This window comes from Rattus norvegicus, chromosome 3 (assembly GCF_021556685.1).
Source record: "Rattus norvegicus strain SHRSP/BbbUtx chromosome 3, alternate assembly SHRSP_T2T, whole genome shotgun sequence".
Taxonomy (NCBI): Eukaryota; Metazoa; Chordata; class Mammalia; order Rodentia; family Muridae; genus Rattus; species Rattus norvegicus.
This window is the reverse complement of record NC_141536.1, coordinates 64716744-64741559: the sequence shown is the minus strand read 5'-3', so window position 1 is coordinate 64741559 and position 24816 is coordinate 64716744. Positions and strand designations below refer to the sequence as shown.

General features: G+C 40.8%; 2 protein-coding genes and 1 pseudogene across 6 annotated transcripts in view; all 3 read right to left on the bottom strand.

The window, feature by feature from the left end:
* The window catches only part of Nup35 (nucleoporin 35), a 29490-nt gene extending 21994 nt beyond the window's left edge, over positions 1 to 7496 (bottom strand). Inside the window, exons 1-2 of one of the 2 annotated variants that reach the window (XM_087650828.1) lie at positions 7246 to 7496; positions 78 to 248 (exon numbers count right to left, since the gene is read on the bottom strand). In XM_087650828.1, coding sequence (XP_087506954.1) covers positions 78 to 237 — 160 coding nt within the window. In that variant the 5' untranslated portion in view covers positions 238 to 248; positions 7246 to 7496. 2 annotated transcript variants of the gene reach the window in all.
* Positions 1 to 24391, bottom strand: part of Dusp19 (dual specificity phosphatase 19) — a 123285-nt gene extending 98894 nt beyond the window's left edge. Inside the window, 4 exon segments of one of the 4 annotated variants that reach the window (NM_001107739.2) lie at positions 11881 to 12283; positions 17179 to 17331; positions 20534 to 20580; positions 23984 to 24365. In NM_001107739.2, coding sequence (NP_001101209.2) covers positions 12044 to 12283; positions 17179 to 17331; positions 20534 to 20580; positions 23984 to 24206 — 663 coding nt within the window. In that variant the 5' untranslated portion in view covers positions 24207 to 24365 and the 3' untranslated portion in view covers positions 11881 to 12043. 4 annotated transcript variants of the gene reach the window in all.
* Positions 10541 to 10646, bottom strand: U3l7 (small nucleolar RNA U3 like 7; annotated as a pseudogene).
* Positions 24392 to 24816: the final 425 nt, after the last annotated feature.

Below are 24816 nucleotides of genomic sequence, written 5' to 3'. Positions count from 1 at the left end.
GTGTTATACCATTACTTCTCTGAAATTCTACTATGCATACCAATATACCATAATACCACCATAAGCAGTTAACCCACCTGCAAGTAAAGGTGACCTCATTTCCATTACTCCTACTGAAGGGCCGCTAATTGATCGAGGTTGTGGAGTCACTGGAGCTGGTAGGTCCCCCATTAAAAATCCAGGTAAGAACTGGGCATTAGCGCCTGGCTTTGGAGATGTAGGTGAACCCAACATCATCGGTTCAGATCCTAAATTAATCAAAAGTGGAATAAAATAAAGCCATTTCCATTATAGACCTTCCCAAACAAGATATAGCAATTTGTGATAAAAGTTGAATAATTTAACCAATAAAACTTAAATACTATGACCTTTCGTTGAATTTATTTTAAAAGCTGTTAAGAATTCTTTCCAAAATATAAAATGATCTTGTATTTACAATATTAACCTTTCTCCCATTTGTTTACGATGCTAGAGATCCAGTCCAGGACTTTTTGCTCATGTTACACAGGCTCCTACACAAAGGTACGCCCACAAGGTTAAAACATTTGGAAAACTGTAATCAACAAAAGTTTTCCTAACATAAAACCAATCTGAAGAAAGAATTAATATTTTATAACCATCAATTCAACATGTGAATCTAGGGTTGAAGAGATGCCTTAGTAGTTAACAAGCACCGGCTGCTGTCCCAGGGCATAGATTAAATCCCCAGTGCCCAAACGGTGGCTTACAAAACTCCAGTTCCATGAGATCTGATGCCCTCTTTTGGCTTCCTGAGACACCAGGCACCCATGTAGTACAGGACATTAATGCAAGCAAAACATCCAAGCACATATTAAAATATATATATAGTTCCAAAAAGTTAACCTCAAGTGGCAGATATGATTATTCCCATTTTGAGGATAAGAAAACTATAACTGAATTACACAGTAAAATTAAGCAGGAAGAAAAGCACAGGCCACATAGATAAGTGGACTCAGGCTCTCTTAGAAAAATGAGCATTCAGGGTAGAATGCACACAGCTTTTATTATTATATAGCAGGCATAGCATTTAACCTGATAGCTAATATTTAGTAAGTACTTAATGTCTACCAGCATCTTATGGTACAAAACCTTGGTAAAATGATAATAAAGAATTTGCATTTCTCTGATGAACATTTAATTTTCTGGCTTAGGTAGTAAGCCTCTGTATGATTTACTATATTCAGAGAAGTCTGATGTTTGGCATGAGAGTTGTGTGGTTTTTGCTAACTACTGCTTAACCTCTAAATAGCCTAAATATTTGTTCTCTGATCTTCAAAAGCTTTCAATAACTTATCCTTCCTCTTTTTCCATTATTGTAGATCTGGATATTAACCGTTTAAGTTTAAAAAGAGAGAAGAAGGTGATGGAGAGATGGCTTAGTGGTTAAGAGCACTGACTGCTCTTCCAGAAGTCCTAGTTCAAATCCCAGCAACCACATGGTGGCTCACAACCATCTGTAATGAGATCCGATGCCTTCATCTGGTGTGTCTGAAGGCAGCGACTGTGTACTCATATATAATAAATAAATCTTAAAAAAAAAAAAAGAGGGAAGAAAAAACAAAATAATTCGGAAAGATAAAACAAGTATCAAAAAAGGTGTAAGGCTGGATGCTGGTGGCCTTTAATCCCAGGACTAGGGAGGCAGAGATAGGCAGGTCTCTGTAAGTTCAAGGTCAGCCTGGTCTACAGAGTGAGTTCTAGACAGCCAGGGGCTATACAGAGAAATCCTGTCTTGAAACTCACACCCTCACACCCTCCATCCATAGATATATGGATATATATATACATCCATATATACATATATACACATACACATACATACACACACACTAAGGTGTAAATATTGTAATGCTTTTGTAAAGCATGTTATGTTACATAGTGCTACTACATATCTCAAAAGAAAGTTAAACTCAAACCAGAAGTCTCAACAAAAGCAGATCCTAAATAGATATTTAGAAAAGACCAGTAACAAAATATAAGGCTTTTGATAACACCACAAACTACCATCTACAAAGGGGGAAGTTATGACAGGTATAAGAGTTAGGTCAAGGCCTGGTGAGGTGGTTCAGTGGGTCAAAGTCCTTGCTATTAAGCTTAAATTCAGTCCCCAGGACATATAACACATCCATACACTTGCACATTATATAAAAATCTAATTAGGTCAAGAAAAAATAGGTCACCTAAATACACAGTAATAAAGTAGGAAGCCAGACTGTCACTAACCATCCCTTCATGATTGAACATAAAGGCTTAATGACTGCATCCTGCATGTCTGAAATTCCATTTCTCAATCTCTGCCCCTAAGTAGTAAGTCCTGCACTGTCCTACTCAGAGAGCAGTGTGCTGGTAAGGTGTTGAGAGGATGTCAGAACTGAAAAATGTGCAACACGTGACTCTGAACAGTAAATGTCAGACAATGTCAATTCTACGCTAGGTAATATACAAGAATGTGTTTGTTCACATTTATTACACCGGAAAATATGCTCTCCAAAATGTTATTGTTGAACAGAAAAACCTAGAACTGCTAATGAAATGTCCTGATCTCTAAATAATATAAGAACAAAAACCTGAAAACAAGTTTTAATGCCACAGTGTATCTACATCATTAACATTATTTGTTCTGTTTTTATAATGCACTAAAAAAAATTAAGTTACATTATTCTTTTTTCCCTATTGTTTTTGGCTTCTTGTTTTGTTTTGGATACAAGGTTTCTTGGTAGGAACTCTGTAGACCAGGATAGCCTTGAATGCAAGAGATCTGCCTACCGCTGCCTCCCAAGTGCACCACAACCGCCCAGCAAAGTTACGCTATTCTTAAAACAACTTTTACCCAAAAGGTGGCAAACATTACATCCCACTTGGAGCTACAAAGTTAATCCTGCACAATATATACAATGCTTGCTCTCTTTAACCAGCTCAGAGAGTTATAAACTAATACTACGGTACGTCTATGAAACTGTAGACAGGTTATTTTGTTTTCTGTTGTAGAATATGACCGTTGTCATTACTCACAAAACTTAGCGGGAGTGGGGAGTGTCAACACGTTAATTTGTTTTTACCAAATACGGCATACTCGGAACGTTTCCCCAATAATGGATATGAATATTTATAATCAACAGTAGCTCAATGGAGCTGCGTTCCAAAGTAAAGGGCAGAGGATGTGGAAGGAGCCAGGTTGATTCTAGGTCATACATTCATATACAAATTTCTTTTGTGACGTTAAAACAGGACCTAGAAACTTAGGTAGCCCCGCGGCAGCTGATACCACTGCGACCAGAGGTTCACCGCCCATCCTCGTGGTCGCTTTCGGGGAACGGGGCAGGTGACCACAGTAGAGCAGAGCGCAGTGCAGGGATCCCGGCTACTGCCGCCCAGATGTCATCGGCCACAGTGCCCAGCCCCCGCTCCCTCCGTAGCGTGTGGCGGTCGCCTCCAGGTCCACAGCGCACTGATTGTGCCACGGGAGAGGCCGCGGTTCACTCACCCAGCGTGGGCGCCTGGGGATCCACCGCAAACGCTGCCATCGCAACGGCCGCCACCACTCCAGCAAGGATCTTCCCAGTTTTCAAAAATGGCGGAAACTCTTCTTACCGTAAGAGCCGCGCGGCCTTATGGGTTGCGTAACTTCCGATCATGCTCTTTGCGGAGGGTGTAGGCGTTTCAGCCATTTTGGAAGAGGGCAAACTTCTATACCCTATCTGGGGTTCTAAGGAACATTTTATGAAGATGCGGGGAACAACGTGGGATCTCTGGTTCTAAAAATGGCAAGCCTCCTGAAATGTTGTTTATGCTTCATACAAAGAGATTCCCTTGCTCTCTTGATAATTAGTGCGATTTTTGCATCGACTTCCCTAACCTGTTAAAGTAGGTTTAATGAAACCATATATTCCTTTTCAACTTGATTCCTGCACTTGATATAGGACGTTTGTTTCACAAAGTATTTTTTCCATCATCTATATGTCATTTCTTTTAAATGGTGTTATGTGAGAGTAATTTTACATTAAAGCATAATCAAGGTTTATTACATCAAATAAATATAAATTTAAATTGATTTTTTAAAAAAGGATTAAAAAACCCAGGCGCCACATGCCATTCTGCCCATGACATCCCTGTGCTTCACTCTGCTATGACATCTTCACTCTGCTATCTTTCCTTAGAGTCCATGCATGTACTTTATGTGTGTTAAAATACATTTAGTTTTGGCTGGGTAGTGGGGCACACACCTTTAATCAGAACACTTGGGATGCAGAGGCAGGCATCTGAGTTCAAGGCCAGCAAGGTCTACGGGGAGGGGGGGGGGGTGTTCCAAGACAGCCAGGGTTACACAGAGAATTCTATTTCAATTGAATTATATTAAGTTAAAAGGCAAAAGTCAATAGCCTTAAGCCTGATACTGTATTAAATTTATTAGTTACCACAAGGGAGTCAGGTATAAATTGTTACACAAGCTTGACCACTCTTGGGAAAGTGTCAGTAATGATTGGGAGATAGCAGTTTCTTCCTGGACAGGCCATACCGCAACACTGCCATCAGGTCAGATCTGCCTGTCACCTCGTCTCAATAATGATTCCAAATTAAAGGACAGATTCCAAGAAATCAATTTTATTTTGTTTGGTTTGGTTTGGTTTTTGTCGAAACCTGTTTTCTCCCCATAGTCCTGGCTATCCTGGAACTCACTAGTAGACCAGGCTGGCCTCCCTGACTCTGCCTCCAGAGTGCTGGAATTAAAGGTGTGTACCACCACCACCCAGCCACAGTTAAAATTTTAGAACCATTTACAAGTTCAGTTTACTTTAAGGAAAAAAAAATGTGCTGAGTGCAATGCTATGTACCTTTAATCCCAGCACTCAGGAAGCAGAGGCAAGTGGATCTCTGCAAGTTCAAACTCATCCTGGTCTGTACATAGTGAGTTCCAGGGGAGAGAGAGCCACATAGAGCGCCCCCCCAAGGATGAATGAATAAATATTTAATATGAGTGTGAGTTGCACATACCAGAAGATGCACGTGTTGATCTTATCTATATGAATGTTTAACACAAAAGCACATTAAGTTTGTGTTGGATCACCAAGTAATTGGTAACTTAAAGCATCACAAAAAAAATTTTTTTTGAGGCCAGAAATCCAAACTATGTTTTAAAGGGTTCCTATCAAGGCAGCAATGGGACTGGTTTCTTTGGAGACACAAGAGGAACATGTGTTTCCTTCCACTTTCTGAAAACTATACTTGTTATTTTTGTTTGTTTGTTTGTTTGTTTGTTTTTAAGATTTATTTATTTCATGTATGAGGGCACACTCTCACTGTCTCCAGACACACCAGAAGAGGGCATCGGATCCCATTACAGGGAACTGAACTCAGGACCTCTGGAAGAGCAGTCAGTGCTCTTAACCACTGAGCCATCTCTCCAGCAACCAACTATACTTGTCATTCGGCTGATAGCACCACTCCTGTCCAGTCAAAGTCAGAGGCCTAGCGTATTCTCTCTCTTTCTCCACCTCCCTCTCCCCCCCCACTTCTTCCTAAAGCTTCTATTATCATGTGACTAACACCACCATAGTGGCACATGTCCTCTGCCTCCTTTCTAATGGTTCTTAGGGCCCACTTTCAACCCAAATAACCCGTTTGAGGTAATTAGGTCAAAAGTCACATCTGTAAAAACACTTGTATATGTTTTTGAGAAGAGGAGCCATTTTCTTTTCTTTCTTATTTTCATTTTGTCAGTAAACATATGAAAAATTAATTACAAGTTAAAACAAATACTGGACAAAGAATAATTATCTAATATAACTTATTTGATGCAATTTTGCATATTTGAATTTTTTCTTTTAAAGATTTATTATGTATACAGTGTTCTGCCTGCTTGTATGCCTTCAGGCCAGAAGAGGGCACCAGATCTCATTAGAGATGATCAGGAGCCACTACGTGGTTGCTGGGAATTGAACTCAAGGACTCTGAAAGAACAGCAGGTGCTCTTAACATCTGAGTGTGTCTCCAGCCCAAGATTTTTCAGTCATAAGCCCTGTACTTTAGTTCTATCAGAAGCGCTTATTATTATCATAAACAAAGACGTGTTTTTTATGTAATGAGAGTTTCAAAACTTGGATTATCTTGTATGAAAAACATTTGTTCAGTTTTTTATCCTTCTTGTCACTCTTGGAGATGTTCGTTTGGTTTGGTTTGCTTTGGTTTGGTTTGCTTTGGTTTGGTTTTGGGATTTGGGGATTTTGGGCTTTTACATTTTTGGGCTTTTAGAGATGAGGTTTCTCTGTATAGCCCCAGCTGTCAGGAACTCCCTCTGTAGACCAGGCTAGCTTCCAACTCAAAGTGATCTGCCTGTCTCTGCCTCTGGAGTGGTGGGATTAAAGATGTGTGCCACCACGGACTCCGGGCTTAGATTTGCATCTTAATTACAATGTTTGTCTTTCTATTTTCTCCTCTGAACCTGTTGAATGAAATGTCACATAGACTTCCTTCATATCTATTCTGAATTACTAGTTTACCCAGAATATGAGATCTCAACACTGCTTTGCACTAGATTTTCAAGCTTAGATGGAAAACTCTTTCTTCAAAGCATGGTGTTCATGTCTAAGCAACACAACAGTACTGCTCTAGTTATGAAAAATTACAGGAAATGTTCAATCCAGACCAATTCAGGGTTCTTGCCCACCAGCCTGTCATTTAACAGTACAGCAAACAGTGCAGGTGAGAAACTGGGACTACAAAGAATTCAACTTGAAAATTAATTCAAGGCTGGATATACAAGAACTAGCTTCTAAAATCAAGTTTTGAAATTTCAGATATATCTCTAAATTTATTCACCTTTAATTGATACAGTGGTTAAACATTTTTGTATATCACATATACTCAAAGTTCAAAAACTTAATTAAATCTCTATGAACATATTGATATACAAATAAAAAATTAAGCTTTTAAGATAACTGTCTATTTTGTAATTATGTAAAAACATAATTTAAAAAGAAATCAAAGTGAGGGTGGGAGAGATGGCTCAGTGGTTAAGAACATCTACTGCGCTTCCAAAGAACTGGAGTTCGATTCCCAGAACCCACACCAGGCAGCTCACGGCCACCTATAACTCCAGCTCCAGGGGGATCAGAGGCCTCTGCCCTCTGTGGCACTTGCACTCACATGCACTTATCACACACATACATAGGACTAAAAATAATTTTAAAATAAAAAAAAACAAAAACGAGGAAAAAAGATATCCACCTTTTGTAAGACTTTAGGAAAAAGATGGGATTTGTCGTCTTCAGATGGAGAACGGAGGAAGGAAACATCGTGCCTGTGCTTGTCAACTCCGCCTTTGGCAGCTCACACATCATGGGCCATCATTCACTCAGACATAAAGCACTCCATGACTTCACAGTGGCCGAGGTCAAGTGCTCTCCAGAACAGTTTTATGATTTGAGGCATAAGGACGGTCTCAACAAACCCCACAGTTGGTGCTGCATTTTGAGGCTCTATAAACAATAGCAACAGAAGCTGATGTCTAAGTGCCCTTGAGTGGACACTTAGGAACGAACAGAAACATGGCGGTCTGCTGTTGGTCTCATTATATGAAACAACTGACAGAAAAGACACAGCCAGACCTCAGTGAAACATGAGCTCGGCTGATTTGCCTGCTCAGTTTTTTATTGTTTGGTTTTTTGTTTTTGTTTTTGTTTTACCAACTAACTGATCCTTTTGCTTTTTTTGGAAGCAAAGAGTAATTTCCAAACTTAAATAACTTTCCTGTGCAATTTTGTTTCCTGGTCTTGTATTCAAATGCCAGTTAGGTTTAATTGGCTATGATAAAGGCAGTTCTAACAGTCAAAACAGACTTCATGGGAGGGAGAATTGTCTCCATTCTTTTTTTTTTTTTAAAGATTTATTTATTTATTATAGATGAGTACACTGTAGCTATCTTCAGACACACCAGAAGAGGGCATCAGATTCTATTACAGATGGTTGTGAGCCACCATGTGGTTGCTGGGATTTGAACTCAGGACCTCTGGAAGAGCAGTCAGTGCTCTTAACCTCTGAGCCATCTCTCCAGCCCTTGTCTCCATTCTTGACAGAGTTACATCTGGAATTTACCTTGAGGGGACTCGTTCATGTGTTCAAGAGGGAGAAGAAAGGATGACTGACAGGAAACAAGAATTGTGGTGATAAGTATGCTATTTTCTATAATTTTGTTTGACATTTTCTCTCGTCTTTTAAATAAGCCCAAATTCTAAAGATATTCAAAAGTCATACACTTTTGTCTCCACTTACGTGAAAACTATTAGTAAAAAAAAAAAAAATCAATGAAGCAATTACTCTTTACCTGATTACCTTTATTTAGCCAACAGGTGTTTTGCGGAGGACTGTTGTAACTCTTGACTTTGAGCAATTAATAATCATGGGGCATTGGTAACTCTAGGATTTAGTTTCCTCATCTGAGTCATAGGGAGTTTAGTCGACCTTATGTGTAATACATTGGCTTATTCAGCCCACAAGAGGTATGTTAGTGCCTCATCAGTAACACAGCAAACCGCATAGCAACCAAGACACCAGTCTGGCTTCTCCATCACGTACTCCACCAGACTCACTTTCCAAGTCAACAGTAACCTCCATGATGCTGAGTCCGGACATCTTCGGTACGTATTTATCACATGGAAGGTCTCAGCACTGTCTGCTCTTATTCTGCATGCACTTTGAAGCCCTCCCTGGTCCCTCTGACATGGTTTGGTGGCTCTCTTCCCTCCTGGCCGTATCTCTCTTCTTGGCCCACTCTCCATCCAGCCTTTAAATTTGGTTGTTTTCCAAGGCCCAGTTTTAGTCCCTTTAGTTTTACTCTAAACTTCTTCTTGTGTGATGCCATCCATTCCTGCTGCCAATTCATACCAATGCCCGAATGTACCACCAAGTCACCCTCTTGACATACTCGCTTGACCTGGGTATCTCAAGGATACCTCAAGTCAAATATAAAAAGCCAACTTAGGAATGGATACTTACCTCAAAGAATGACGCCACCGGTTCTCTATTTATTTTTAAGATTTATTTATTTTCTAGGTATATGAGTACACTGCAGCTGTCCTCAGACACACCAGAAGAGGGCATCAGATACCACTGTGGATGGTTGTGAGCCACTATGTAGTTGCTGGGAATTGAACTCAGAACCTCTGGAAGAGCAGTCAGTGCTCTTAACCACTGAGCCATCTCTCCAGGCCCAGTTCTCTAATAATTAAAGCTGGAAACCTTGGGTTGAGTTTTGAAAATTCCTCTTTTCAATAAAATTCAATGCCAAGGCTTGCAAGTTCTACTCTATAAATATTTTTCAAAGTATTCGCTTCTTTCCTTTTTATAAGGTTTATTTTTATTATTTCAAGTGTGTGTGTGTGTGTGTGTGTGTGTGTGTGTGTGTGTGTCTGCCTGCAGCAGACAGACTGGTCATATAACCTGGAACTGGAGCTGTAGTTACACACTGTTGTGCGTTACCTGATGATTGTGCTGGAAACCAAACCCTGGACCCCTGTCAGAGCAGCGAGTATGTGTAAGCACTGAGCCCTCTCTGTAGCTTCCACTCCTTTCCATCTTTACTGTTTTGCCACTAGAAACCTGAACCTAGCCTCCTTGCTGGTCTTGCTTTTCTTCCTAATTCACTCTAGGCAACACAGCCAGATTGAACCATTAAAAGAACATTCTGAAGATTAAGGATAAAGCTCAGTTGGTAGCGTGCCTGCCAAGCACGCAAGAAACCCAGCACAACCACCTACACCGGGCTTGATGGCCATGATAGCAAGTCAGAACCCACCAGTTAAACATTAGTCCCTGTCTCAAATGAATGAGCCACCATTTCCTAAAGCTGGAGAGATGGTTCAATGGTTAAGAGCACCGGCTGATCTTCCAGAGGACCTCGGTTCAAGTCTCTGTAACCACGTAGCAGCTCACAGCTGCCTGAAATTCTAGTCCCATAGAATCCAATGCCCTCTGCTGGCCTCCATGGACACTGTATGCACATGGTGCACAGACACACATGCAGGCAAAAAAAAAACCTATATACACAAGATAAAAATGAAAATAAGCAATAACAACAAAAGAATCTAAGCAAATTCCCAATTACAAACTCTCAGTCTTCTCACTAATCCAAAAGACTTGCATACCAAAACTCTGCCAAGCTCCCACTTGACACATGCCAACAGTCCACCTTCATAGACAGCATCTCACGGCCTCCAGCTTACTGTTCCCCCACCTCAGCACTTCCATTTCTCTGGCATTCAGTGCTCCTCCTCAGCCCTTGGCCTTTACATACATAACTGACTCAATTTTAAAAAATCTGCCACAGCCCACCCACCTTCAGTCAACACCCACTTATCTTGTAGAACTTATCGCAAATGTCACTCAAAAGGCATAAAAAAATTCCCTCATAACTAGACAAAGTTAAGACTTGCAGTATGTACTTACATAAAAATTTAAAAGATTTATTCTGTGTGTGTGTGTGTGTGTGTGTGTGTGTGTGTGTGTTTGTTGCTGATGATGGAAGTCAGGACCTTTAGCAAACTAAGCATACACTCTACCACTTGATTTGCTCTACACAGTCAGAGAAACTAGTAACGAACTATAGAAATGATCCCAGAAAGTATAGTCTTTACCACTTGATTTGCAACCCCCAAGTTCAAAGCCTTGAAGCAAATTTATAATGTACATAATTCAATTTGGTTAATGGAAACATTAGAGGAAAAAAATCCCTTCAACATGTTCTTCTAGGAAATGGTGTGTGTATAATGTTAAGCGTCTTAACAATGTTTACAATTTTTTTTGGAGCTGAGGACCGAACCCAGGGCCTTGCGCTTGCTAAGCAAGCGCTCTACCACTGAGCTAAATCCCCAACCCAACAATGTTTACAATTTTTTATAGGTTCATAATTTTTTCCTAAAAAATGCTTTCCAGCAGAATACTCAAATATAAAATAGATCAATCTTAAGATTACATCTTTTAAAACTGTCTCTCACTATAAGGCAGTTTTTAAGGATCCAAGAAAACCAAAAAAAGTATGGCAGGTGACCCATAAACAGAACACTTAGCACCCAAGTTAAAAAGCTCGAAGCCTGGGGGAGTGGATGGGTGGAGCACCCTCTCAGAGGCAAAGGGGAGGAGAGAGATAGGGTGAACAACTCTGGGAGGGGGAACCGGGATGGCGGGGGGGGGGGGAGCAACATTTGGAATGTAAATAAAAAAGGTTAATAAAAAAGTTGAAGTTAAAAAAACAGTATAAGTGATAACACCTAATTTTTAAAAAATCATAAAATCATCAGAGTATCTACACAACCACTTGAAGAATACAAGAGAAATGTTTATAATAGAACCAAATTTAAAAGTCAAAGTGAAAATTAGGTTTTCATAAGAAGTTATAAAGGTCACATGAATTTATAACCATTATATAAATGTTTATATAAGCCTTTTGATTTTGGTACTCGGGGGGGAGATAAAAGTATTATTTTTAACCTTAAAAATATTCTCGGGTTTGGGGATTTAGCTCAGTGGTAGAGCGCTTGCCTAGCATGCGCAAGGCCCTGAGTTTGGTCCCCAGCTCCGAAAAAAAAAGGAAAAAAAAAGAAAAAAATATTCTCAAAAATTTTACTTCCCTTTGAAATGGTAAACCTTCACTCAGTAAGTCCGTCACTTCAAAGGTTCTCTGTCCAGAAAGCGTGTGTGAGAGAAGAAGAATAAATTAAAAGGCTTCATGGCTTGTTTTTCTAACTCCAACGAGGGTTTTAGGTTTAAACTTTCTCCTATAGAAATCAGTTAATTATCTACTTGATAATATGCTATTTTCTCTTAGAACTCAAAGAAACACTTAACCAGATATTGAAATAACAAGGAAAAGGTAAAATGTAAAAATGTATTAATTCCGGTCGACAAAAGTAGCTTCCATTTCCACTGGTAAAAGACAACAGAAAAGGGAAGCTTTACAAGTTACCGTCCAAAACACAGGCGAGAGGGCAGAGGCAGATGCATAAGTAGTTTGCCTCAGCTAGAGTACAGATCACGGACCATGGTCGGTGGCCACTGCGGGCACTTGGTCACCTCCATTGCTCTCTTTGCCTACTCGGTAGGTGCGGAGTTGTTCCATGAAGCCAGGATTCAGACATATGGATGGTCTTGCCTCTTTCACCAACGACAAAGCATTGGTGAAAGCAAGTTCTTCAGAACTCATGAGGAAGCCGATGACAACTGCAGCAGCCCTGGAAACCCCTGCGTTACAGTGGACAAGAACCACGCCATCCTAAAACGGCGTCAAACAAAATTCACGTTAGATGCCTGAGAATGCTTAAAGTTAATTACACATTCTTAGTAGACTCAAAACTACAAAGTAAATGACTCGTTTATGTATTTACCAGAATACATTTCATTGCAAAAAAATGAAGGAAAAAAATTGCAAAAAAAAACCCCACAAAACAATAACAACAACAACAAAAAGTCATCCAACATCTGTTCTTGCCCAGAACTGAGATGCTTTGATAATGTGGTTGGAATTCCGGAATAGCATCTTTTACAGGACTCCAGTGATCCAGCCCAGTACACATAAAAACCTACTAACTTACCATGTATGTAAACAACTGGTGTCACTGGCTTGAACATCTATATACAAAATGACTGTCAAGGGAAAAAATTATGCCCTTGGGTATATTATTCTGTAAGGAAGTAAATTAAAATCATTTTTAACTCCTCAGTAAATGATGGCATGGACAGCCTATAACAACGTGGATGGAAGAGGTAACTAGATAGCAGCAGTGAGGTCAGTAAGCGAAGAGCCTCTCGGGTAACCTGTAAGTGACACTTTACAAGGGAAATGAACACAATATGGGTGGATGCTGATGCAGACAATATTGTATTAATAATAAATGCAGTAGATCTGATGGGTCAGCACTGATACGGTCTGGCCTAGTGCAGGCTTTTAAAAAGTTAATGATCTACAGTGAATGGAGCAGGCACCACAGAATCAACCCCTTCCGCAACCTCCTTTCTCCACTCTTCATTTGGTACAACATAGAAAAGGGACAGGAGGGAGTACCATATCACTGGAACCCCTATCCCCCAAGCACAAGACACACACTGTTTTTAATGGGTCACTTGGCTACATTAGGTTTTCAAAGCAGCTTCCTCACATCTGTGTATCTGTGGTAAAATTTCTTTCTTGACCCATTATATCAAACTTTCAAGTGTATCTCTTCTAAATAATGATTAGCAACGAAATGACCAATATTTTAAAATTCCTTACATCAACAAGTCTACTTCAAGTGTTTTCTTATACATATCTATAATTCATTTTTTTTAAAGATTTATTTATTTATTTTATATGAGTACACTGTCCCTATTTTCAGACACACCAGAAGAGGGCATCAAATCCCATCACAGATGGGCAACCATATGGATGCTGGGAATCGAACTCAGGACCTCTGGAACAGCAGTCAGTGCTCTTAACTACTGAGCCATCTGTCCAGCCTTTTTTTTTTTTTAATTGAACTTCTTTTATTTACATTTCAAATGTTATTCCCTTTCCCGGTTTCCCAGACACAAGGCCCCTATTTTATCCCCCTCCCCTTCTTCTATAAGGGTGTTCCCCTCCCCTTCTACCCCCCTTTCCAGTCACCCCGCACCCCCACCCCGACAACCTCCTATACTGGGGGTCCAACCTTGGCAGAACCAAGGGCTTCTCCTTCCATTGGTGCCCAACAAGGCCATCCTTGCTACCTATAATTCATTTTTGAGTTTTATTTCTATATCAGGGAAGAAAAGAATGTTCATTATATACATCTATGCATCAGGAAATGTTCCCACTTTTAAAAAGTTATTTTTATTTTTAAAAACAACATGTGTTTGTGTACACTCACAGACACAGTGGGTTTATGCACACAGGGTGCAGTGCACATGGAAGCCAGAAGAGGGCTTCTGGAACTAGAGATGGTTGTGAGCTGCCTAGGTACTGAGAACTCTGAGAACTCCTGGGTCATCTCTCTAATGGCTCGGCACCGCCTCCCCTGCTTTTTTTGGTTGTTGTTGTGTGTGTGTTTTCTGCTTTTTGCAGTACTGAGAATTAAATCTATAGCTCTGCACACACTAAAAACTATATTACAACAACTTGAAAATTACTAATATATATTATTCAGTTCAAAGCAAATCTCCAGATCTTAAATTTACCTATCTGAAAATACTAATATTTTCCTTTCACTATGTTTTATAACTACTTTCCTTTTTAAGATTTGTGTTATTTTACGTATATTGCCTGCACGCATGCATGTGCACCTTGTGTACAAAGTACCCTCAGAGGTCCGTTTGAATTCCCTGGAACTAGAGTTACAGATGGCTGTGCGGTACCCTATGGGTGCTGGGCACTGAGGCTGTGTACACTGCAGGAACAAGTGCTCTTAACGGCTAAGCCAACCCTCCAGCCCCAGTAACCACTTTCTCTAGCTTTTAAATTACTTATTTCCTATGTTTTTAAACTATTCTGTAGGGCTCGTATGGTCCTTGGGGTATTTGTAAAAGAATGGTTGGTTTTATTTCTTGTCCCCAGAGCTAAAAAGGGTGAAGCGAAGTCTTCCTTTACACTTTCTACCTTGCTACAGCTGACAGGCCTTTATCTCCTCTTGGCGCAGCTCACCCTGGCTCTTGTCCTAGGAAGACTGCCCCTGTGGGGGGTAAGGGGGGGCTGTGTTACCCATCTTTGTCTCTCTAGCACTAAGTTCAAGTCCTAGCACACAGTAGGGATTCTGTAAATTTTTGCTAAGTAAATAAATCAATTGAGTGTGCACTTCTGTGAAGAAATCTTGTTACCCTAAAAGTTCAGAGTGAGGGAAGGTAAGATGTCCAGTAGGTAGAGACACTGATTGTCAAATTTTCAGTTCCCATCTGCGGAAGGGTCTTGGTAATACAGACGCTCATGACCAGTCAACATGCAAAACATACGTGTCTGTGCAGTGCTCAGCCATAAATGGAACATCTATATGATAACCCCTCCCCTGAAGGCTCCAGGAACATTGTGGAAGAGGAGGCAGAAAGATTGTAAGAGCCAGAATTCAAGTCTTAACCCTGCTTGGGGAGCTACTGACAGCCGACTGGTACTAGGGGAGCGAAAGGTCAGTTTTCTTTATACGTATAGGTTGACCATGTTCCAATGGGTGCCCCATGCCCATGTTTATGTGGGCAGTACCAATTGTACTCTGAGTTATTTAAAAAACAAAAAAGGGAGGCTATGAATTTGAGAGGGGGATGTGGAAGGATCTTGGAGGAATGAGAGGGAGTGAATAGAGGAGAAATATGATTAAAATACATTGTATCCATGTCTGAAATTCTCAAAGGCTGAATTTACAATGCTACATTAAAAAATAAAATGAAATAAAATAATGAAATACTTCCAAACTCTTTTGGATAGTCAGACTCTGTCATTCAGTGAAGCAAGAGTACAACCTCATTTTCATGCTGAGGTCTGACTGCAAGCATTTGGCAGCACAGGCCACTTGACGACATTCATGACTGTCCAGACATGGCGCTGTAGTTTTAGTATGTTTTGAGTATGTTACCTAGAGGTTCATGGTTTCAAAACTTGGGTTCGAGTTCCAAGATTAGGAATTGGTGGGACCCAGGGAAGCATAGCTGTTCTTCTACTGTGTGGGTTCTTCTGTCTTCCACCCTTCTCCACCCCTTTTCTTCTGCCCTTTCAACCTCCCAACACTAGATAGAGCTGAACAGAGAGGAAAGGGAAGAGATCCCTGAATAAAGTCAGGGGGTGACACTATCTTTAGACTACTTCCTGCTGATTAGGGTGGTGAGTTCCTTGGGGCAAGTTTGATCTTCACCGTGAAGACCACAACCAACAACCAATCAACAGCCCGCACCACCTCTCAGGGGTCTAGCTTTTATATACACTCTGAAAAGTCCCCAGAATTTCAAGTGTCACACAGTCGCAGAAGCTATCTGCAGTTGGCAAAATCACACCCCAGCTAGAGCACAAGGTGAGTCATAGTCAGCTGTGGTGAAGCAGTCCCATATCCCTATACCTAAGATTAAAATGAAAATATATTCTTATATTTCTATGTTTTCTTAAAGAACCCAAAATTTCAAAATTGCCCCTACAGGGCTGTACTGTTTCGTGGCAGGTAGTAGCAGTAGTACCATGGAGTTTCTGCCTGTCAGAATGTTGATGTAGATCAAACATTAAGATTAAAATGAAGGGCTGGGGATTTAGCTCAGTGGTAGAGCGCTTACCAGGAAGCGCAAGGCCCTGGGTTCGGTCCCCAGCTCCGAAAAAAAAAACCAAAAAAAAAAAAAAAAAAAAAAAAAGATTAAAATGATAGGCTGTGTTGGTCTTCTAAAGACACAAAACCAGCAGACAGTTTCTGATTAGGATTCTGTACAATCTTAACACACACACACACACACACACACACACACACACACACACACACACAAATGCTTTCTTCCTTAAAATTCTATGGTTCAAAACACATGAGGGCCAGAGATATGGCTCAGTTGGTACAGTACTTATTTGGCTCGAAAGCCCTGAGCTCCATCCCAGTACAACATAAAAACAGGCATGGGAATACAAGACTGTAATTCCAGCCCCCAGACGGTGGAGGCAGGAGGATCAAAAGTCCAAGATCATCCTTGGGTACAATAGCACGTCTGAGTCTTAACCTGAGGTGCATGAGCCCCTGCCTCAATAAATATATCAATAAAAATTGAAATGCACAGATACACAATCTCTGTGCCTTAGTCATTAAAATGTATGAATATTCATCATCATGAATACACTCACAAGACTAGAGCAGACTGTACCCTTTGGTCCATCTGGTTTCTTAGGAATCAGTTAGAATGTAGGTCCCAATTCAGCCTCCGAGGATATTTAACTACATATTTGCAGAGAAAGATTCATTAAGTGAGAGAGTTTATCTCCTAATGTTTCTTGGTAAGGACTCAGAACAAAACTAAATTAATAGGAGAAGTAGACGTCTCATTAAGAAAAAAACAATTGGAGGATGAGAACCTTAAGGATCTAATGAGTACTGCTGGAGGGAAATTTTCACGATGGCTCTTCACAAATTCATTGCAAAATGTACAAAGACCAGGCAGTGGTCCTACGTTTTTAAATTTCTACTTCTGTATCAGAACAAACCTCACCTTCAGTTTTGCTTGCTCAATAAACTCAAAACATTCTGGAAAATAGGACAGGATATTGGTTTCAGGCACATCCAGTATAGAAATGGTCTTATATGTAAACTCACTGAGGAAAACGTTCTCAACTCCATACGCGACGTTGAGAATATGGGTCACCTTAAAGGAAAGAAAAAAAAGATGATTTTTAAGTTCTATGAATCAGATGGTCTAAAAATAGACTATAATGTTAATTTCCGGAATAAGAATACTCAGACATATAACTTGACTCACTGAATGATACGTCATCTTCGTGCCCTTTCCTCTGCCTCCTCCCTCAAAAGCAACACTCTTTCATGATACATGCATGGCCCTTTTGTGGTGCACCAACACAATGAGAATAAAGACCAGGTGGAACTTACTATCACAAGCACTGAGTGAACAACGACCTTAGAAGAAAGTACTTAAAATCATCTACTGGGGAAACAAACAAACAAATAAAAAACACGCAATGCATACCCATACAAAAACTTTGGTGATGAAGGGGTGGTTTTTGGTTGGTTGGTTGGTTGGTTTGGGTTTTGTTTTGGTTGGTTGGTTGGTTGGTTGGTTGGTTGGTTGGTTTGGGTTTTGCTTTGGTTGGTTGGTTGGTTGACTGGTTGATTGGTTGGTTGACTGGCTGATTGGTTGGTTGACTGGTTGGTTGACTGGTTGGTTGGTTGATTGGTTGGTTGGTTTTATTGCAGTGAACCATGGGTGGTAGAGCTAATGAGGGACCCAACATAAAAGACCTTTTCTCCAATAAAGCCTACTTATACTACTCAAGTGGAGAACTGTTTATTGATGCTGGCCTTGGGATGAGATGCCCTTTATACTAGTAATAGTAAGAATAGTGTGCTTCTCCTAGGTATTATTAAGGGGGCGGCTGAGCAGAGAGCAAGCAGGGTCTGATAGAGATGCTCTTGATTCCCACCCCAAGAGTGAAGGTGAACGTGAACGTGTGTAACATTACAACAGGAGGGGTGATGAAAACAAAAGCAACTTGCCAATGCAGAGGTTCCTCAGATTCTATCTGCCACATCACCCTGAATATCACTGATCTGCTAGTGGAAATAAGGCTGAAACTTCCTCTCGTTTTTGTCAAATTGTTGGTGTTCGAGAGTCCTGGTAGGAGATCCAGGCACTCTCGTGTGTTTATGCAATTAAGGGCCATTATTTCTCATTACCAGGAGGTAATGAGTATAATAAACCAAAGAGAAGCCCGATTAAACACAGCTCAGTAAGCTGACAGGCACAATATCAGACTAGCTAATGAGCTGATCGTTAGGTATTTTCCTTTGGGAAATAACTACAAATAATTATCACATCACATTTTTATCCTCCATTCAGTCGATCTTTGTTTCCCTCAGAGCTAGAGTGACAAACATCAAATGAATAAGGTCTTTGTCCTCTCAACCTCTTGATGGTAATAATATAATGCAGACAACGGTGAGAGCTAAGAGGCTAAGGAGGTGGACTCCAATGGGAGGAAGAGATTACCCAGTGTACCCCTTGTCTCAGCCCACACCAGTGTAGGAGAGGTGGCAGGTGTGCATAGCCATTCTATCGGCCTAAACACTCTTCCCATCTGTATCATGGTTGGCAATTATGAGGTCTCAGGGAAATGAGCGCTCTCAGAGAAATCAGCTCACGCGAGCGGCACTACCAGTGTTCTTGCTGCTTTGTTTGATTCTTTCGGAGGAGATAATCTCATCAGAAAGTGTCATGTGGCAACCTTTACAACTTCCCATCGGCTCTCATCCATCTTACCTGTACCCTTTCTTCCTCCCTCTTTCAATAAACGATACATCCCTGCATTCTTTGCAGGCTATTCCCAGTGTGTGCACCGGAACCATGCCACTATTTCTGCACTTCTCTCTACTGACTTCCAGAATCTTCTCTTTCTCTAACATCGACCTTAAACCATGCTCAATGTCTTCCTGGTGCCACCCAATTTCTCTTACTTGCAGTTGTACTCCTGGGAAGAGAAACCATGACCAAGGCAACTCCTAAAAGAAACCATTTACCCGGGGGCTTACTTGCAGTTTGGCAGCAGCCAGCAGCCATGGTGCTGGAGCAGGAGAGCTCACATCTGATCTACATGTTACACACTGAGAGAAGGTGTGAGACTGTGCCTGGTATGGGCTGTTGAAATCTCAAAGTCCACCCCTAGTGAGACACCTCCTGCAAGAAGGCCACACGCCCTAACCCTTCCTAATCAGCCCAGCAACTAACTAGGAACTCCGTTCTCCCGATAACTAACCAACCATGGACATCTAAGAATATCTCAAATCCACTACTATCATCTTCTCTGAGAGTACTAAAATAACTTCGCAGTTGGCCTCCCCGTCTTTAGCTCAAACAATTCCCACAATCTATTTCCCATGCTGCTTCTAATGAGAAATCTTTTTTGGAAGCACATTTAATTCTGTTATTTTCCTAGATAAAACCTTTCATTGGCTTTCTGCCATGTTTTGGATTGTGTCCAAACAATTTGCACTGGTTTATGTGGCCCTCCATAATCTGGTTTATGCTTCTCTTCCTCGCTCATACCCTGCGTTCTCACACTCTTTCCTGAACTCCCAGCCTTTCTCTTCACAGCTTTGGGATGTTAACACACTCCCCATCTCTTGCATCTGAACCCTTGGATGCCTGTTCCTTTCTCAACCACCTCAGAGCAAAACTGAAGTGTCACCTTCTCCAAGAAGCATTTCCTAAGTCCCCAAGCCCCAAACTAAACAAACTAAAGCGGGGTTAAAGGCGCCATCATTCTGCACTCCCCCACCCAACCACACAATATCTGACTGTAGACCTTGGGCTTCTCCTTGGGCCCACTCAGTGCATAATCATCAAGTGGTCAAGACCCTCAGTGCTCCTCAGACCACGCAACACCAGCTGAACATCTGACAACAGCAAACAGCTGAAAATGACTCTGAGGAAACACTTTAGACAAGCAATAAATCCTATCAGCTGCGTGAAAGGAGGTAAAAACCAGTGTACGGGAGACTGGTATATGAACTGGGAGTGAGAATGGGTAGATCTGTGGCAAGCAGACATGAGGGAAAGTCTGCCCCTCTGCTTTAGCAGAGGAAAGACATAACCACTGCGAGAGTCGAGTTCATGAGGGTGTGAAGGAGTCGGAGAAGAACACGGAACTGAAGGGTGAACTACAGACCTGTATGTTTAAAATAGATGCAATTATTTCGGCAATGCTACTAAAAGGATAGCCCAAATGGTACAGATTAATCCGAATTACGCAAAAGTAATACAATTCTTCCCACGGAAAAATGGACATCTTCCTGCATGTCGTGCCCGAGCCGAGATATCCATTCTCCTCGTTTACCTTGTGCTGTCTCAGTAGCTCCAGATCATGCACAGCATCCTGGGACCCTGTGGAAATAAATCATATTATCTTGAACATAAACACAATCGTGGGAACTTTGTGCAACGATTCTCTTAAAAATCACAACAGAGGGGGACAATAATCGTGGGAGGACATCAGTTCAGTTTTTAGAAGGGAAATTTGGTAATATCATCCTGGAAAATTACCTTTTATTACCTATGGCCTTCCCGACTTTGAATAATTTATACTAAAGTTATAGATGTCACAGTGATTACCTCTCAGGATGTTCAACAGATAACAGATAAGAAGAAAACCAGCATGCAAAACAACTCCGAGTCCAATAGAGGGGCTCGGATAAGTAAGAGATTACCACAGTGAAATCTGTACCTCAGTATATACCAGTAGAAATCAAAATTAAAATAGTTAAGGCATGGGACACGGGTTCTCAATATATCAGCATATAAATGTGCTTCAGGGGCTTGGGGCATGGCTCAGCGGGAGAAGTACTTACTAACACAGGACCTGAGTTTAGATCCTAATACACACATAAAATCCAGGCATGCTGTGAAATAAATAATCAAAAACAAAAAAACATATATGCTGAATAACGAAGTACACTGAACAAAACATTCAATGTGGGGTTACAATAAATAACCCTTTCTCTTACAAAAGACAAAAAGGTATTAAAGAAATCAGACACCCACAAAGTTCAAGGCAGCTGGTGAGGGAACACTCAGTAGCTTTGAGGTTCAGGGGCTCCCACCCACACACTGTATACCACGAATGCCATGCCTTTCACGGTCTCTTTCCATTGAAGATGGCTCTCTACTCTCCCACATTTGGAGACTGGCTCTGGTTAATAAACAAACCCCTTCCCCAAGAATTAAGCAGGTATAGAGCTTTCACAAATGATCGAATAGAACATTCACAATAAAGGATGTCAAGAATTTTACTTTTCTGTAGTGCAATTTCCATAAACAATGCTTTTTTTCCTCTCCCCTTCAATATCTAGGAATGAGCCAGTTTCTCTCACATGATAACTGAGGGCCACAAGTACACAGTGATTCCAAGCTGAGAGGTTCCCTACTAAACCTGATAAGCAGAATGTATATTCTGCTTCTTCCTACTTGGAAGTTGGACTTCCAAACCACAAGCATTCGGTAAATATGGATAGTGGGTACAGAAACTGTCTGTCCTCTCACCAGCCTGTCTTTCTATCCATTTCAAATGCTTCATGACTAAAAGGTGATTCTCAGTTTTCTACTGTAGGAAGTTTTAATTGTGTTGGGGTGGGAAAACAGGTTCAGATAAATTAATTTTAGTTTAATAGTTTAGTAACATATCTTTTAACTAATTATTCTATTCTGTTTGTATAAGAAAATAGTAAAAATTGTAACATGGCTTAAATGAAATTATTTTCCTTTTCACCCTACACTTATTGCTTTGGTAATCCTCTCTCTCTCTCTCTCTCTCTCTCTCTCTCTCTCTCTCGGTCGACTACATTACAGAAACAGTTGTATTTTCTAAGTGACTACCAAATTATATTGATATAAACATAAACCCTGTGTGTCTGGTGTATTTGTCTGTGGTGTTGAGGCAAGAACTCTATCACTCACTCTCTCTATGTTGCTCAACCCAATGTTACTCTGGAGCCCAGGCAGGCCTTGAACTAGTTATTATCCTGCCTCAGCTTCTGGAACAGCTATAATTGCAGCCAATTAAGATTCTTTTTTGGGTTGAGGATTTAGCTCAGTGGTAGAGTGCTTGCCTAGCAAGCGCAAGGCTCTAGGTTCGGTCCCCAGCTCCGAAAAAAAGAAAAAAAAAAGACTCTTTTTTAAAGAATGTATTTGCTTATCTGTTCACGTTTTTCTGTTTATTGTATATGTAACAGAGAGAAAGGAAAAGAGGGGGTGAGAGGGAGAGAGAGAGACTAATGACAGAGATAGAGTTTGTGATCAACTATGGAGGTCAGAAAAGGCTGCATATACATATTCTCATTCTTAGAAACATACAAGATCTGAACCATCCAGCTCATCCAAAGAATTAACTTAACTTTTTGCTTTTCATTTGGTTAAACGATGGTATTTTCCCCTAAACTGCGATATTTATGGTCTTATTTATTTAATCAACCTAAAGGTGTATATGGCAATTCTTAGGATACATGGTATAACTTGAGTTTTTGCAAAAAATAAAAAAATAAAAAAAATTCACAATGCCAGAACAACCTTATAGGATGTCACTTCAATTACAGCAGAGAGGAGCTGGAGAGGTGGATCAGAGGCTGTGTGCACTTGTTGTTCTTGCAAAGAACTGAGGTTCAGTTCCCAGCATTCATGGTGGTTCATAACCATCTGAACCCAGCTAGAGAAAATCTAATGAGCTCTTCTGACCTCCAAGACACAGTACACGTGCATACACGCATGCAACACATGCACATAAAATAAAATAAAAAAACTAAAATTATTGTAAGCAGATGTTTTTTGGAAGTTTTGAGAGGATAAATAAGTTGGAACATGTAATGTAAGTCTGACCTTTTTTTTAAAAACATATTTATTATATATAAGTACTCTGTAGCTGTCTTCAGACAGATCAGAAGAAGACCTCAGATCTCATTAGACGGTTGTAAGCCACCATGTGGTTGCTGGGATTTGAACTCAGGACCTCTGGAAGCACAGTCAGTGCTCTTAACCACTGAGCCATCTCCCTGGCCCGTAAGTTTAACCTTAAACAATGTAGTACTATGATAGTGTGCAGAGTCAGTCAGACTTGGACCTAATCCCCTGGACAACTCTGCTATTTACTGACTCTATTGCCTTCACAAATTACTTCCCCAATCTTAATGCCCAATTCCTATTTGTAATATGAAGATAATTTCTACTTGAAGATCGTTATAACAATTATATACTGTGTATAGCTAATCCTGTGGGTATGTCTAACTCCTGTGTCCAAGTGTTAATTTCTCATTTATAAATGCAAAGCAATGCAGACTTATGGAATAGGCTGGTTTCTAAAGAACACCACCAGGCTCATAGCTATGAAGTAGAAGTCTTGTTTTTAACACCCAAAGACAGCCACCATGAGCAGAGGCAGCCGTAGGAAACACGCTTTCAATGTCGTTTCCACAACCATGGAACCACTTGTTATTACTGCATCTTTTAAAGGATATAGTCTTTTCTATAATACAAGAAAATACAACATCCCATTATCCTTTAAAGAAGGTTAGAAAAATAGAGGAATATTTCTTCTAAAACTCAATCATCTGGTGTTTTTAGAAGAATTGTGAGGGCAGACAGGTCCCTACTTTTTCCTAACTTACAAAAAGTAAGCATTTCAACTCTTCATCAGGATAGCTGATAATATTATTGTGCATAGGGGATTGGTATGCACAGGGGAGTCTGCTGATGAAGGAATCCAGTTCTCCACAACGTAGTGGCAAGTCAGTTTACTCACCCAGAAGCAACCAGGGCTTAATAACGCCAACTTGCAGGTCCAAGGTAAGGTCCTGCACATAGCCACAACCACCCCCACCGCTGGTCTCTGTTTCCACAACATGAACTGTGGCATCTTTCCAAGTTTCTATAAGTTTCTTTCCAGTTAGCGTGGTCACCCTGGTGCACTGCTTCCTGAGATTATCCCGGGAGAATGCTTTGATTTCTTGGTTCAGGGAGTGCATTACATGAGCGAAGGAGGAAAAGCAGCAAGGAAAAAAAAGAAAGAAAGAAAGAAGGGGGGGGAAGGCACTGCACGCTGCAGGGCTAGTCAGCCACTAGTCACTTAGTGGAGCTGGCCCCTGCAGTGACAACCTCACCTCCTGGAGAGAAGAGAGCAGCCCAGCACCGCTGTCCCGAACACCGTTGTAAGGCGAGAGCTGATTGGCCGCTAAGAAACGGGTGCCGATTGGATGCTATTTCTCATCCGCTGACGGAAGTCTTATGCCTTCCGGATCCATTCAGAATCTTCTTACCCTATCCTGTTTTTACTCTCGGTTTTTAATCCTAGCTTTATTTTGGACCCGGGGGGAATAGTCATTTTTGAGACTCATTTACAGAGAGCTGATATCTCGTAGCTTTCTAAGGGCAGTGATTTTTCTGGGATTGTTCGACTGGTTACGGAGATGACAATGAAGACAGCAGCTGTCACCACGACCTTTTCCCACCCGGTTGTGAGTCCTCCCGTGGCTCACAGAGGCCTAAGGCTACAGGGTCTGCCTTCTGCCTCACTCTTTTTCTCTCTGCTGTTACTCTTAGAAGAAACATTCACTAGATAAAAACATTCAGTCTGTT